The 17539-nt window shown below is 46.3% G+C and overlaps 1 protein-coding gene across 1 annotated transcript; it reads right to left on the minus strand.

The window, feature by feature from the left end:
• Positions 1 to 1047: 1047 nt before the first annotated feature.
• On the minus strand, positions 1048 to 12511 carry LOC130302054 (oocyte zinc finger protein XlCOF7.1-like). Its single transcript, XM_056551665.1, has 6 exons — positions 12390 to 12511; positions 8331 to 8439; positions 5674 to 5853; positions 2699 to 2825; positions 2376 to 2594; positions 1048 to 1097 (listed from the first exon to the last, which is right to left on the minus strand). The coding sequence occupies exons 2-6, from the start codon at positions 8409 to 8411 to the stop codon at positions 1048 to 1050; spliced, it is 657 nt and encodes a 218-aa protein (XP_056407640.1). The 5' UTR covers positions 8412 to 8439; positions 12390 to 12511.
• Positions 12512 to 17539: the final 5028 nt, after the last annotated feature.

Here is a 17539-nt window from a genome sequence, read left to right on the forward strand (position 1 = left end):
TGTTTTCGCGTTGTGTTTCCCGAGTATGGATGGTTTTGAGTTGTAGCCAGGTAGTGCTAAATTTTTTTTTCATATTTTGATAAGCCAAGTTATGCTATTTTTATGTTCATTTTTGGTATGTGTGTGAGTGTGTTGTTTGGTTCAGTTAGGTGGGCTGGCATATTTAAGTTTTTGTTTTTTTTGTAAAGCTGGGCTGGCCGGTTAGGCAGGGTTTTGTTTTTGTGTTTTGGTACCAGTTTATTTCTTATTTATGTTATAGCTGGTTAAGCTTGTTTTGTGTTTTTGTATAAGTTTTGTACTTTTATAATAAAAAAGAGTGTCAGCAGAGAGCACTGTGGTCAGACTGGAAAGGACTACACAACTTCCTGTGGAGCATACAGAAGCTGATAAGTACTGGAAGGTTTAAGATTTTGAATAGAAGTAATTTACAAATCTGTTTCTTTCTGGCACTAGTTGTTAAAAAAAAAAAAAGTTTTCCAGCGGAGTACTGCTTTAAAGGACCGACTCCCCCCCCACTTTGCTTACCTGCTGGGTATTACCAATCACATATACTGACGAACATATTCTAAAGGGGTACTCTGCACCTAGACCTCATATCACCTATGAAAAGGATAAGGGGCTAGGGACCCCTGTGATCTCAGACATCCAGTGCACGGAGCGACTGGCGGTAGACTGGCGATGCTTAGAGTCATGGCCACACCCCCTCCCATAGACTTGCATTGAGGGGGCTTGGCTGTGACGTCACGAGCCTCCAGCGCTGCACCCGACGCTCTAAACGAACGCTAAGTGCAGTAGGGAACCCCAGCAGCGAGACCCCCGCGATAACACATCTTATCCCCTATCCTTTGGATAAGAACTAAGATGTCTAGGGGCGGAGTATCCCGTTAAGGAGGTTTAACCCCTTAGGTTAAATAACTTGAGTATGCTATACATTTATTTGGTATTACTGAATCCACCAAGAATGTCCATTTTATATACATATATATGAAAGAAAAATAAGACACAAGGTGCCCTTCTCTCTGGACTCCTTATAAAACACAGAGAATGTCAAGACAGCTTCTCATCCCTGTGAATTCTCTGATGGAAGGTTAGTTTACCTTTAGTAATAAAACATTTCCCACACTCTGAACATGAATATGGCTTCTCTCCTGTGTGTCTTCTCTCATGAACAACAAGCTGTGATCTCTCTCTGAAACATTTCCCACATTCTGAACATGAATATGGCTTTTCTCCTGTGTGACTTCTCTCATGTTTAACAAGATTTGATTTTGTTTCAAAACATTTCTCACATTCTGAACATGAATATGGCTTCTCTCCTGTGTGAATTCTCTCATGTTTAACAAGAGTTGATTTTTGTGTAAAACATCTCCCACATTCTGAGCATGAATATGGCTTCTCTCCTGTGTGATATCTTACATGTACAACAAGATGTGATTTATATATAAAACATTTCCCACATTCTGAACATGGATAAGGTTTTTCCCCTGTGTGAATTTTTAAATGTGTAAAAAGATGTGATTTATCCCCGAAACATTTCCCACATTCTGCACATGAATATGGCTTCTCTCCTGTATGACTTCTCATATGTATTTTAAGATGTGATTTACGTGAAAAATATTTTCCACATTCTGAGCATGGAAATGGCTTCTCTCCTTTGTGACTTCTCTCATGTGAAACAAGATTTGATTTCTGTATAAAACATTTCCCACATTCTGAACATGAATATGGCTTCTCTCCTGTGTGAATTCTCTTATGGTTAACAAGATGTGATTTACTTGTAAACTCTTTACCACATTCATCACATCGAATCATTTCTCCCCCTCTCTGACCTGTCCTTGTGGTAACAATGTGTGATTGGTGAGGAGAAGGTTCCCCAAGATCAGAAGAATTATTATAGGATAGATCTGGATGGACATTAGGGGTAAGGAGGTCTTCTCCTGAGGAGCGCTCCATGATCTCTCCATCTTCTCCTGAGGAGCGCTCCATGATCTCTCCATCTTCTCCTGAGGAGCGCTCCATGATCTCTCCATCTTCTCCTGAGGAGCGCTCCATGATCTCTCCATCTTCTGCTGAGGAGCGCTCCATGATCTCTCCATCTTCTCCTGAGGAGCACTTCATGATCTCTCCATCTTGTCCTGAGGAGCGCTCCATGATCTCTCCATCTTCTCCTGAGGAGCGCCCCATGATCTCTCCATCTTCTCCTGGGGAGCGCTCCATGATCTCTCCATCTTGTAATGAGGAGCGCCCCATGATTTCTCCATCTTGCCCTGAGGGGCGCTCCATGATCTCTCCATCTTGTCCTGGGGAGCGCTCCATGATCTCTGCATCTTGTCCTGAGGAGCGCTCCATGATCTCTCCATCTTCTCCTGAGGAGCGCTCCATGATCTCTCCATCTAGTCCTGAGGAGAGCTCCATGATCTCTCCATCTTGTCCTGAGGAGCGCTCCCTGATCTCTCCATCTAGTCCTGAGGAGCGCTCCATGATCTCTCCATCTAGTCCTGAGGAGCGCTCCATGATCTCTCCATCTAGTCCTGAGGAGCGCTCCATGATCTCTCTATCTTGTCCTGAGGAGCGCTCCATGATCTCTCCATCTTCTGTTGAGATGAAAATGGTTTTTGTAATAAATATAAGATATAACAGGGATCTGATCTTAGTGAGAGTGATATCTATATATATATATATATATGTCTCCTCTTACCGTGTGATGTGAGGGGCCGGTGATCCTCCATCATGACTATGTCCTGGTACAGATCCTTGTGTCCTTCTACATACTCCCACTCCTCCATGGAGAAATAGACCGCCACATCCTGACACCTTATAGGAACCTGACACACAATGATACCGTCATCACCAGACCCCTCCATTACTGTATAATGTCCCAGCAGTGTCACCTCTCTAATCATCACCAGAGCCCTCCATTACTGTATAATGTCCCAGCAGTGTCACCTCTCTAATCATCACCAGACCCCTCCATTACTGTATAATGTCCCAGCAGTGTCACCTCTCTAATCATCACCAGACCCCTCCATTACTGTATAATGTCCCAGCAGTGTCACCTCTCTAATCATCACCAGACCCCTCCATTACTGTATAATGTCCCAGCAGTGTCACCTCTCCAGTCATCACCAGACCCCTCCATTACTGTATAATGTCTCAGCAGTGTCACCTCTCTAATCATCACCAGACCCCTCCATTACTGTATAATGTCCCAGCAGTGTCACCTCTCCAGTCATCACCAGACCCCTCCATTACTGTATAATGTCCCAGCAGTGTCACCTCTCTAATCATCACCAGACCCCTCCATTACTGTATAATGTCCCAGCAGTGTCACCTCTCTAATCCTCACCAGACCCCTCCATTACTGTATAATGTCCCAGCAGTGTCACCTCTCTAATCATCACCAGACCCCTCCATTACTGTATAATGTCCCAGCAGGGTCACCTCTCTAATTATCACCAGACCCCTCCATTACTGTATAATGTCCCAGCAGTGTCACCTCTCCAGTCATCACCAGACCCCTCCATTACTGTATAATGTTCCAGCAGTGTCACCTCTCTAATCATCACCAGACCCCCTCCATTACTGTATAATGTCCCAGCAGTGTCACCTCTCTAATCATCACCAGACCCCTCCATTACTATATAATGTCCCAGCAGTGTCACTTCTCTAATCATCACCAGACCCCTCCATTACTGTATAATGTCCCAGCAGTGTCACCTCTCCAGTCATCACCAGACCCCTCCATTACTGTATAATGTCCCAGCAGTGTCACCTCTCTAATCATCACCAGACCCCTCCATTACTGTATAATGTCCCAGCAGTGTCACCTCTCCAGTCATCACCAGACCCCTCCATTACTGTATAATGTCCCAGCAGTGTCACCTCTCCAGTCATCACCAGACCCCTCCATTACTGTATAATGTCCCAGCAGTGTCACCTCTCTAATCATCACCAGACCCCGCCATTACTGTATAATGTCCCAGCAGTGTCACCTCTCCAGTCATCACCAGACCCCTCCATTACTGTATAATGTCCCAGCAGTGTAACCTCTCTAATCATCCCCAGACCCCTCCATTACTGTATAATGTCCCAGCAGAGTCACCTCTCTAATCATCCCCAGACCCCTCCATTACTGTATAATGTCCCAGCAGTGTCCCCTCTCTAATCATCACCAGACCCCTCCATAACTGTATAATGTCCCAGCAGTGTCACCTCTCCAGTCATCACCAGACCCCTCCATTACTGTATAATGTCCCAGCAGTGTCACCTCTCCAGTCATCACCAGACCCCTCCATTACTGTATAATGTCCCAGCAGTGACACCTCTCTAATCATCACCAGACCCCTCCATTACTGTATAATGTCCCAGCAGTGTCACCTCTCTAATCATCACCATACTCCTCCATTACTGTATAATGTCCCAGCAGTGTCACCTCTCTAATCATCACCAGACCCCTCCATTACTGTATAATGTCCCAGCAGTGTCACCTCTCCAGTCATCACCAGACCCCTCCATTACTGTATAATGTCCCAGCAGTGTCACCTCTCTAATCATCACCAGACCCCTCCATTACTGTATAATGTCCAGCAGTGTCACCTCTCTAATCATCACCAGACCCCTCCATTACTGTATAATGTCCAGCAGTGTCACCTCTCTAATCATCACCAGACCCCTCCATTACTGTATGATGTCCCAGCAGTGTCACCTCTCTAATCATCACCAGACCCCTCCATTACTGTATAATGTCCCAGCAGTGTCAACTCTCTAATCATCACCAGACCCCTCCATTACTGTATAATGTCCCAGCAGTGTCACCTCTCTATCACCAGACCCCTCCATTACTATATAATGTCCCAGCAGTGTCACCTCTCCAGTCATCACCAGACCACTTCATTACTGTAAAATGTCCCAGCAGTGTCACCTCTCATCACCAGACCCCTCCATTACTGTATAATGTCCCAGCAGTGTCACCTCTCTAATCATCACCAGACCCCTCCATTACTGTATAATGTCCCAGCAGTGTCACCTCTCTAATCATCACCAGACCCCTCCATTACTGTATAATGTCCAGCAGTGTCACCTCTCCAGTCATCACCAGACCCCTCCATTACTGTATAATGTCCCAGCAGTGTCACCTCTCTAATCACCAGACCCCTCCATTACTGTATAATGTCCCAGCAGTGTCACCTCTCTAATCACCAGACCCCTCCATTACTGTATAATGTCCCAGCAGTGTCACCTCTCTAATCATCAGCAGACCCCTCCATTACTATATAATGTCCCAGCAGTGTCACCTCTCTAATCATCACCAGACCCCTCCATTACTGTATAATGTCCCAGCAGTGTCACCTCTCATCACCAGACCCCTCCATTACTGTATAATGTCCCAGCAGTGTCACCTCTCTAATCATCACCAGACCCCACCATTACTGTATAATGTCCCAGCAGGGTCACCTCTCCAGTCATCACCAGACCCCTCCATTACTGTATAATGTCCCAGCAGTGTCACCTCTCTAATCATCACCAGACCCCTCCATTACTGTATAATGTCCCAGCAGGGTCACCTCTCCAGTCATCACCAGACCCCTCCATTACTGTATAATGTCCCAGCAGTGTCACCTCTCTAATCATCACCAGACCCCTCCATTACTGTATAATGTCCAGCAGGGTCACCTCTCCAGTGAGCAGCTCAGTGAGCCTGTGGATGAGTTCTAGGATCTTCTCCTCATGTATCGGTGAGTGAGGTGGAGGCTCCGTGATGGGGCCCCGGGCCCTGTTCCGTCCTCCTGACTCATGGAGATGGCTGCTGGGGGCCACACACTCCCCCCATGTCTTCTTCACTATGGTGTAATCCTGTGTATGGAGAGAGACAATGAGGGGACTGACCCCAGTATTCCTCCCCCACTACAAAGAGGAGATTGTGCCCCCTGTATAGAGCTCTAGTGAGCACATCTGGAATACTGGGGTCAGTTCTGGAGACCTCACCTACAAAGAGACATCCAGAACATAGAGCGGGGCCAAAGATGGGGGGACAACAATGGTGGAAATGTAGATGGGGGGACAACAATGGTGGAAATGTAGATGGGGCAACAATGGTGGAAATGTAGATGGGGCAACAATGGTGGAAATGTAGATGGGGCCAACAATGGTGGAAATGTAGATGGGGCAACAATGGTGGAAATGTAGATGGAGGACAACAATGGTGGAAATGTAGATGGGGGACAACAATGGTGGAAATGTAGATGGGGGACAACAATGGTGGAAATGTAGATGAGGGACAACAATGGTGGAAATGTAGATGGGGACAACAATGGTGGAAATGTAGATGGGGGGACAACAATGGTGGAAATGTAGATGGGGGGACAACAATGGTGGAAATGTAGATGGGGGACAACAATGGTGGAAATGTAGATGGGGACAACAATGGTGGAAATGTAGATGGGGACAACAATGGTGGAAATGTAGATGGGGGACAACAATGGTGGAAATGTAGATGGAGACAACAATGGTGTAAATGTTGATGGGGGGACAACAATGGTGGAAATGTAGATGGGGCCAACAATGGTGGAAATGTAGATGAGGACAACAATGTTGGAAATGTAGATGGGGACAACAATGGTGGAAATGTAGATGGGGGACAACAATGGTGGAAATGTAGATGGGGGGGACAACAATGGTGGAAATGTAGATGGGGGACCACAATGGTGGAAATGTAGATGGGGACAACAATGGTGGAAATGTAGATGGGGGGACAACAATGGTGGAAATGTAGATGGGGGGACAACAATGGTGGAAATGTAGATGGGGGGACAACAATGGTGGAAATGTAGATGGGGGACAACAATGGTGGAAATGTAGATGGGGGACAACAATGGTGGAAATGTAGATGGGGGGACAACAATGGTGGAAATGTAGATGGGGACAACAATGGTGGAAATGTAGATGGGGACAACAATGGTGGAAAAGTAGATGGGGGGAACAATGGTGGAAAAGTAGATGGGGGGGAACAATGGTGGAAATGTAGATGGGGACAACAATGGTGGAAAAGTAGATGGGGGGGAACAATGGTGGAAATGTAGATGGGGGAACAATGGTGAAAAAGTAGATGGGGGGGAACAATGGTGGAAAAGTAGATGGGGGGAACAATGGTGGAAAAGTAGATGGGGGGAACAATGGTGGAAATGTAGATGAGGGACAACAATGGTGAAAATGTAGATGAGGACAACAATGGTGGAAATGTAGATGGGGGAACAAAAATGGTGAAAATGTAGATGGGGGGACAACAATGGTGGAAATGTAGATGAGGGACAACAATGGTGAAAATGTAGATGGGGGGACAACAATGGTGGAAATGTAGATGGGAACAACAAAGGTGGAAATGTAGATGGGGATACAACAATGGTGGAAATGTAGATGGGGGATACAACAATGGTGGAAATGTAGATGGGGGGACAACAATGGTGGAAATGTAGATGGGGGACAACAAAGGTGGAAATGTAGATGGGGGATACAACAATGGTGGAAATGTAGATGGGGGATACAACAATGGTGGAAATGTAGATGGGGGGACAACAATGGTGGAAATGTAGATGGGGGACCACAATGGTGGAAATGTAGATGGGGACAACAATGGTGGAAATGTAGATGGGGACAACAATGGTGGAAATGTAGATGGGGGGACAACAATGGAGGAAATGTAGATGGGGACAACAATGGTGGAAATGTAGATGGAGACAACAATGGTGGAAATGTAGATGGGGGGACAACAATGGTGGAAATGTAGATGGGGGACAACAATGGTGGAAATGTAGATGGGGGACAACAATGGTGGAAATGTAGATGGGGGACAACAATGGTGGAAATGTAGATGGGGACAACAATGGTGGAAATGTAGATGGGGGACAACAATGGTGGAAAAGTAGATGGGGGGGAACAATGGTGGAAAAGTAGATGGGGACAACAATGGTGGAAATGTAGATGGGGGACAACAATGGTGGAAATGTAGATGGGGGGGACAATGGTGGAAATGTAGATGGGGGGACAACAATGGTGGAAATGTAGATGGGGGGACAACAATGGTGGAAATGTAGATGGGGGGGACAACAATGGTGGAAATGTAGATGGGGGACAACAATGGTGGAAATGTAGATGGGGGGGACAACAATGGTGGAAATGTAGATGGGGACAACAATGGTGGAAATGTAGATGGGGACAACAATGGTGGAAATGTAGATGGGGACAACAATGGTGGAAATGTAGATGGGGACAACAATGGTGGAAATATAGATGGGGGGGACAACAATGGGAAAAATGTAGATGGGTCACCTCACCTCTCCGGTCAGCAGGTGGAGGATCTCCAAGGTCAAGTGTAATATTCTCTTAGTCGTCTCATTCCTGTCCTTGTCCATCATTAAGGGGAAGAGGAGACAACTGGATTAGCTGGAGGAGAAGAGGAGGAGCCTGAATTACAGAACTAGAACCAATTTAACAAACCTCCTCCTCATGTAATCTCCTTACTACTGGGGTGACACACTGTAACAAACCACCTCCTCATGTAATCTCCTTACTACTGGGGTGACACACTGTAACAAACCTCCTCCTCATGTAATCTCCTTACTACTGGGGTGACACACTGTAACAAACCTCCTCCTCATGTAATCGCCTTACTACTGGGGTGACACACTGTAACAAACCTCCTCCTCGTGTAATCTCCTTACTATTGGGGTGACACATTGTAACAATCCTCCTCCTCATGTAATCTCCTTATTACTGGGGTGACAGTCGAGACACACTGTAACAAACCTCCTCCTCATGTAATCTCCTTACTACTGGGGTGACACACTGTAACAATATTCCTCCTCATGTAATCTCCTTACTACTGGGGTGACACACTGTAACAAACCTCCTCCTCATGGAATCTCCTTACTACTGGGGTGACACACTAACAAATCTCCTCCTCATGTAATCTCCTTACTACTGGGGTGACACACTGTAACAAACCTCCTCCTCATGTAATCTCCTTACTACTGGGGTGACACACTGTAACAATCCTCCTCCTCATGTAATCTCCTTACTACTGGGGTGACACACTGTAACAAACCTCCTCCTCATGTAATCTCCTTACTACTGGGGTGACACACTGTAACAAACCTCCTCCTCATGTAATCTCCTTACTACTGGGGTGACACACTGTAACAAACCTCCCCCTCGTGTAATCTCCTTACTACTGGGGTGACACACTGTAACAAACCTGCTCCTCATGTAATCTCCCCACTGCTGGGGTGACACATTGTAACAAACCTCCTCCTCATGTAATCTCCTTACTACTGGGGTGACACACTGTAACAAACCTCCTCCTCATGTAATCTCCTTACTACTGGGGTGACACACTGTAACAAACCTCCTCCTCATGTAATCTCCTTACTACTAGGGTGACACACTGTAACAAACCTCCTCCTCATGTAATCGCCTTACTACTGGGGTGACACACTGTAACAAACCTCCTCCTCGTGTAATCTCCTTACTATTGGGGTGACACATTGTAACAATCCTCCTCCTCATGTAATCTCCTTATTACTGGGGTGACAGTCGAGACACACTGTAACAAACCTCCTCCTCATGTAATCTCCTTACTACTGGGGTGACACACTGTAACAATATTCCTCCTCATGTAATCTCCTTACTACTGGGGTGACACACTGTAACAAACCTCCTCCTCATGGAATCTCCTTACTACTGGGGTGACACACTAACAAATCTCCTCCTCATGTAATCTCCTTACTACTGGGGTGACACACTGTAACAAACCTCCTCCTCATGTAATCTCCTTACTACTGGGGTGACACACTGTAACAATCCTCCTCCTCATGTAATCTCCTTACTACTGGGGTGACACACTGTAACAAACCTCCTCCTCATGTAATCTCCTTACTACTGGGGTGACACACTGTAACAAACCTCCTCCTCATGTAATCTCCTTACTACTGGGGTGACACACTGTAACAAACCTCCTCCTCATGTAATCTCCTTACTACTGGGGTGACACACTGTAACAAACCTGCTCCTCATGTAATCTCCCCACTGCTGGGGTGACACATTGTAACAAACCTCCTCCTCATGTAATCTCCTTACTACTGGGGTGACACACTGTAACAAACCTCCTCCTCATGTAATCTCCTTACTACTGGGGTGACACACTGTAACAAACCTCCTCCTCATGTAATCTCCTTACTACTGGGGTGACACACTGTAACAAACCTCCTCCTCATGTAATCGCTTTACTACTGGGGTGACACACTGTAACAAACCTCCTCCTCATGTAATCTCCTTACTATTGGGGTGACACACTGTAACAATCCTCCTCCTCATGTAATCTCCTTATTACTGGGGTGACACACTGTAACAATCCCTCTCCTCATGTAATCTCCTTACTACTGGGGTGACACACTGTAACAAACCTCCTCCTCATGTAATCTCCTTACTACTGGGGTGACACACTGTAACAAACCTCCTCCTCATGTAATCTCCTTACTACTGGGGTGACACACTGTAACAAACCTCGTCCTCATGTAATCTCCTTACTACTGGGGTGACACACTGTAACAAACCCCCTCCTCATGTAATCTCCACACTACAGGGGTGACACACTGTAACAAACCTCCTCCTCATGTAAAATCCTTACTACTGGGGTGACACACTGTAACAGTCCTCCTCCTCATGTAATCTCCTTACTACTGGGGTGACACACTGTAACAAACCTCCTCATGTAATCTCCTTACTACTGGGGTGACACACTGTAACAAACCTCCTCCTCATGTAATCTCCTTACTACTGGGGTGACACACTGTAACAAACCTCCTCCTCATGTAATCTCCTTACTACTGGGGTGACACACTGTAACAAACCTCCTCCTCATGTAATCTCCTTACTACTGGGGTGACACACTGTAACAAACCTCCTCCTCATGTAATCTCCTTACTACTGGGGTGACACACTGTAACAAACCTCCCCCTCATGTAATCTCCTTACTACTGGGGTGACACACTGTAACAAACCTCCTCCTCATGTAATCTCCTTACTACTGGGGTGACACACTGTAACAAACCTTCTCCTCATGTAATCTCCTTACTACTGGGGTGACACACTGTAACAAACCTCCTCCTCATGTAATCTCCTTACTACTGGGGTGACACACTGTAACAAACCCCCTCCTCATGTAATCTCCTCACTACTGGGGTGACACACTGTAACAAACCCCCTCCTCATGTAATCTCCTTATTACTGGGGTGACACACTGTAACAAACCTCCCCCTCATGTAATCTCCTTACTACTGGGGTGACACACTGTAACAATCCTCCTCCTCATGTAATCTCCTTACTACTGGGGTGACACACTGTAACAAACCTCCTCCTCATGTAATCTCCTTACTACTGGGGTGACACACTGTAACAAACCTCCTCCTCATGTAATTTCCTTACTACTGGGGTGACACACTGTAACAAACCTCCTCCTCATGTAATCTCCTTACTACTGGGGTGACACACTGTAACAAACCTCCTCCTCATGTAATCTCCACACTACAGGGGTGACACACTATAACAAACCTCCTCCTCATGTAATCTCCTCACTACTGGGGTGACACACTGTAACAAACCTCCTCCTCGTGTAATCTCCTTACTACTGGGGTGACACACTGTAACAAACCTCCTCCTCATGTAATCTCCTTACTACTGGGGTGACACACTGTAACAAACCTCCTCCTCATGTAATCTCCTTACTACTGGGGTGACACACTGTAACAAACCTCCTCCTCATGTAATCTCCTTACTACTGGGGTGACACACTGTAACAAACCTCCTCCTCATGTAATCTCCTTACTACTGGGGTGACACACTGTAACAAACCTCCTCCTCGTGTAATCTCCTTACTACTGGGGTGACACACTGTAACAAACCTCCTCCTCATGTAATCTCCTTACTACTGGGGTGACACACTGTAACAAACCTCCTCCTCATGTAATCTCCTTACTACTGGGGTGACACACTGTAACAAACCTCCTCCTCCTCATGTAATCTCCTTACTACTGGGGTGACACACTGTAACAAACCTCCTCCTCATGTAATCTCCTTACTACTGGGGTGACACACTGTAACAAACCTCCTCCTCATGTAATCTCCTTACTACTGGGGTGACACACTGTAACAAACCTCCTCCTCATGTAATCTCCTTACTACTGGGGTGACACACTGTAACAAACCTCCTCCTCATGTAATTTCCTTACTACTGGGGTGACACACTGTAACAAACCTCCTCCTCATGTAATCTCCTCAATACTGGGGTGACACACTGTAACAAACCTCCCCCTCGTGTAATCCTATATAATTATTACCTGCGACCAGGACCTGATCTGTATCGATTAGATGGGGGCGGTGTAGGACCTGTGATGATGTCACAATCATGTGACCAGTACATGTGGGGGCGGAGCTCAGCAGGATAGAAGAGGTTGAGGATGTAGGACCTGTGAGAATGGTCATGTGACAGGTGTGGGCGGGGTTCATATGCATAAAAGAACTTGTTCCTAAGGAAACATGATCACTTCCCTCCTCATAGATTGTAAGCTCTTGTGATCAGGATCCTCACTCCTCTTGTCTCCTCCTCCTCATAGATTGTAAGCTCTTGTGATCAGGATCCTCGCTCCTCTTGTCTCCTCCTCCTCATAGATTGTAAGCTCTTGTGATCAGGATCCTCACTCCTCTTGTCTCCTCCTCATAGATTGTAAGCTCTTGTGATCAGGATCCTCACTCCTCTTGTCTCCTCCTCATAGATTGTAAGCTCTTGTGATCAGGATCCTCACTCCTCTTGTCTCCTCCTCCTCATAGATTGTAAGCTCTTGTGATCAGGATCCTCGCTCCTCTTGTCTCCTCCTCATAGATTGTAAGCTCTTGTGATCAGGATCCTCACTCCTCTTGTCTCCTCATAGATTGTAAGCTCTTGTGATCAGGATCCTCACTCCTCTTGTCTCCTCCTCCTCATAGATTGTAAGCTCTTGTGATCAGGATCCTCACTCCTCTTGTCTCCTCATAGATTGTAAGCTCTTGTGATCAGGATCCTCACTCCTCTTGTCTCCTCCTCCTCATAGATTGTAAGCTCTTGTGATCAGGATCCTCACTCCTCTTGTCTCCTCCTCCTCATAGATTGTAAGCTCTTGTGATCAGGATCCTCACTCCTCTTGTCTCCTCATAGATTGTAAGCTCTTGTGATCAGGATCCTCACTCCTCTTGTCTCCTCATAGATTGTAAGCTCTTGTGATCAGGATCCTCACTCCTCTTGTCTCCTCCTCCTCATAGATTGTAAGCTCTTGTGATCAGGATCCTCACTCCTCTTGTCTCCTCCTCATAGATTGTAAGCTCTTGTGATCAGGATCCTCACTCCTCTTGTCTCCTCCTCATAGATTGTAAGCTCTTGTGATCAGGATCCTCGCTCCTTTTGTCTCCTCCTCCTCATAGATTGTAAGCTCTTGTGATCAGGATCCTCACTCCTCTTGTCTCCTCCTCCTCATAGATTGTAAGCTCTTGTGATCAGGATCCTCACTCCTCTTGTCTCCTCCTCATAGATTGTAAGCTCTTGTGATCAGGATCCTCACTCCTCTTGTCTCCTCCTCATAGATTGTAAGCTCTTGTGATCAGGGTCCTCACTCCTCTTGTCTCCTCCTCCTCATAGATTGTAAGCTCTTGTGATCAGGATCCTCACTCCTGTTGTCTCCTCTCCTCATAGATTGTAAGCTCTTGTGATCAGGATCCTCACTCCTCTTGTCTCCTCCTCATAGATTGTAAGCTCTTGTGATCAGGGTCCTCACTCCTCTTGTCTCCTCCTCATAGATTGTAAGCTCTTGTGATCAGGATCCTCACTCCTCTTGTCTCCTCCTCATAGATTGTAAGCTCTTGTGATCAGGATCCTCACTCCTCTTGTCTCCTCCTCCTCATAGATTGTAAGCTCTTGTGATCAGGATCCTCACTCCTCTTGTCTCCTCATAGATTGTAAGCTCTTGTGATCAGGATCCTCACTCCTCTTGTCTCCTCATAGATTGTAAGCTCTTGTGATCAGGATCCTCACTCCTCTTGTCTCCTCCTCCTCATAGATTGTAAGCTCTTGTGATCAGGATCCTCACTCCTCTTGTCTCCTCCTCCTCATAGATTGTAAGCTCTTGTGATCAGGATCCTCACTCCTCTTGTCTCCTCATAGATTGTAAGCTCTTGTGATCAGGATCCTCACTCCTCTTGTCTCCTCATAGATTGTAAGCTCTTGTGATCAGGATCCTCACTCCTCTTGTCTCCTCCTCCTCATAGATTGTAAGCTCTTGTGATCAGGATCCTCACTCCTCTTGTCTCCTCCTCATAGATTGTAAGCTCTTGTGATCAGGATCCTCACTCCTCTTGTCTCCTCATAGATTGTAAGCTCTTGTGATCAGGATCCTCACTCCTCTTGTCTCCTCCTCCTCATAGATTGTAAGCTCTTGTGATCAGGATCCTCACTCCTCTTGTCTCCTCATAGATTGTAAGCTCTTGTGATCAGGGTCCTCACTCCTCTTGTCTCCTCATAGATTGTAAGCTCTTGTGATCAGGATCCTCACTCCTCTTGTCTCCTCCTCCTCATAGATTGTAAGCTCTTGTGATCAGGATCCTCACTCCTCTTGTCTCCTCCTCCTCATAGATTGTAAGCTCTTGTGATCAGGATCCTCACTCCTCTTGTCTCCTCCTCATAGATTGTAAGCTCTTGTGATCAGGATCCTCACTCCTCTTGTCTCCTCCTCCTCATAGATTGTAAGCTCTTGTGATCAGGATCCTCACTCCTCTTGTCTCCTCCTCATAGATTGTAAGCTCTTGTGATCAGGATCCTCACTCCTCTTGTCTCCTCCTCATAGATTGTAAGCTCTTGTGATCAGGATCCTCGCTCCTCTTGTCTCCTCCTCCTCATAGATTGTAAGCTCTTGTGATCAGGATCCTCACTCCTCTTGTCTCCTCCTCCTCATAGATTGTAAGCTCTTGTGATCAGGATCCTCACTCCTCTTGTCTCCTCCTCCTCATAGATTGTAAGCTCTTGTGATCAGGGTCCTCACTCCTCTTGTCTCCTCCTCCTCATAGATTGTAAGCTCTTGTGATCAGGATCCTCACTCCTCTTGTCTCCTCCTCCTCATAGATTGTAAGCTCTTGTGATCAGGATCCTCACTCCTCTTCTCTCCTCATAGATTGTAAGCTCTTGTGATCAGGATCCTCACTCCTCTTGTCTCCTCCTCCTCATAAATTGTAAGCTCTTGTGATCAGGATCCTCACTCCTCTTGTCTCCTCCTCATAGATTGTAAGCTCTTGTGATCAGGATCCTCACTCCTCTTGTCTGCTCCTCATAGATTGTAAGCTCTTGTGATCAGGATCCTCACTCCTCTTGTCTCCTCATAGATTGTAAGCTCTTGTGATCAGGATCCTCACTCCTCTTGTCTCCTCCTCCTCATAGATTGTAAGCTCTTGTGATCAGGATCCTCACTCCTCTTGTCTCCTCCTCATAGATTGTAAGCTCTTGTGATCAGGATCCTCACTCCTCTTGTCTCCTCATAGATTGTAAGCTCTTGTGATCAGGATCCTCACTCCTCTTGTCTCCTCCTCCTCATAGATTGTAAGCTCTTGTGATCAGGATCCTCACTCCTCTTGTCTCCTCATAGATTGTAAGCTCTTGTGATCAGGGTCCTCACTCCTCTTGTCTCCTCATAGATTGTAAGCTCTTGTGATCAGGATCCTCACTCCTCTTGTCTCCTCCTCCTCATAGATTGTAAGCTCTTGTGATCAGGATCCTCACTCCTCTTGTCTCCTCCTCCTCATAGATTGTAAGCTCTTGTGATCAGGATCCTCACTCCTCTTGTCTCCTCCTCATAGATTGTAAGCTCTTGTGATCAGGATCCTCACTCCTCTTGTCTCCTCCTCCTCATAGATTGTAAGCTCTTGTGATCAGGATCCTCACTCCTCTTGTCTCCTCCTCATAGATTGTAAGCTCTTGTGATCAGGATCCTCACTCCTCTTGTCTCCTCCTCATAGATTGTAAGCTCTTGTGATCAGGATCCTCGCTCCTCTTGTCTCCTCCTCCTCATAGATTGTAAGCTCTTGTGATCAGGATCCTCACTCCTCTTGTCTCCTCCTCCTCATAGATTGTAAGCTCTTGTGATCAGGATCCTCACTCCTCTTGTCTCCTCCTCCTCATAGATTGTAAGCTCTTGTGATCAGGGTCCTCACTCCTCTTGTCTCCTCCTCCTCATAGATTGTAAGCTCTTGTGATCAGGATCCTCACTCCTCTTGTCTCCTCCTCCTCATAGATTGTAAGCTCTTGTGATCAGGATCCTCACTCCTCTTCTCTCCTCATAGATTGTAAGCTCTTGTGATCAGGATCCTCACTCCTCTTGTCTCCTCCTCCTCATAAATTGTAAGCTCTTGTGATCAGGATCCTCACTCCTCTTGTCTCCTCCTCATAGATTGTAAGCTCTTGTGATCAGGATCCTCACTCCTCTTGTCTCCTCCTCCTCATAGATTGTAAGCTCTTGTGATCAGGATCCTCACTCCTCTTGTCTCCTCATAGATTGTAAGCTCTTGTGATCAGGATCCTCACTCCTCTTCTCTCCTCATAGATTGTAAGCTCTTGTGATCAGGATCCTCACTCCTCTTGTCTCCTCCTCATAGATTGTAAGCTCTTGTGATCAGGGTCCTCACTCCTCTTGTCTCCTCATAGATTGTAAGCTCTTGTGATCAGGATCCTCACTCCTCTTGTCTCCTCCTCATAGATTGTAAGCTCTTGTGATCAGGATCCTCGCTCCTCTTGTCTCCTCCTCCTCATAGATTGTAAGCTCTTGTGATCAGGATCCTCACTCCTCTTGTCTCCTCATAGATTGTAAGCTCTTGTGATCAGGATCCTCACTCCTCTTGTCTCCTCCTCCTCATAGATTGTAAGCTCTTGTGATCAGGATCCTCACTCCTCTTGTCTCCTCCTCCTCATAGATTGTAAGCTCTTGTGATCAGGATCCTCACTCCTCTTGTCTCCTCCTCATAGATTGTAAGCTCTTGTGATCAGGATCCTCACTCCTCTTGTCTCCTCCTCATAGATTGTAAGCTCTTGTGATCAGGATCCTCACTCCTCTTGTCTCCTCCTCATAGATTGTAAGCTCTTGTGATCAGGATCCTCACTCCTCTTGTCTCCTCCTCCTCATAGATTGTAAGCTCTTGTGATCAGGATCCTCACTCCTCTTGTCTCCTCCTCATAGATTGTAAGCTCTTGTGGTCAGGATCCTCACTCCTCTTGTCTCCTCATAGATTGTAAGCTCTTGTGATCAGGATCCTCACTCCTCTTGTCTCCTCATAGATTGTAAGCTCTTGTGATCAGGATCCTCACTCCTCTTGTCTCCTCCTCCTCATAGATTGTAAACTCTTGTGATCAGGGTCCTCACTCCTCTTGTCTCCTCCTCCTCATAGATTGTAAGCTCTTGTGATCAGGATCCTCACTCCT

The sequence above is a fragment of the Hyla sarda genome, unplaced genomic scaffold (assembly GCF_029499605.1).
Source record: "Hyla sarda isolate aHylSar1 unplaced genomic scaffold, aHylSar1.hap1 scaffold_1148, whole genome shotgun sequence".
NCBI lineage: Eukaryota > Metazoa > Chordata > Amphibia > Anura > Hylidae > Hyla > Hyla sarda.

Coding starts and splice junctions, on each gene's coding strand:
- LOC130302054 (XM_056551665.1), bottom strand. CDS start 8,411: ATGATGGACAAGGACAGGAATGAGACGACTAAGAGAATATTACACTTG. Junction 2,826..5,673: donor CTGAGCTGCTCACTGGAGAG/GTGACCCTGCTG, acceptor ATTGTGTGTCAG/GTTCCTATAAGGTGTCAGGA. Junction 1,098..2,375: donor AGATGGAGAGATCATGGAGC/GCTCCTCAGGAG, acceptor TTATTACTAAAG/GTAAACTAACCTTCCATCAG.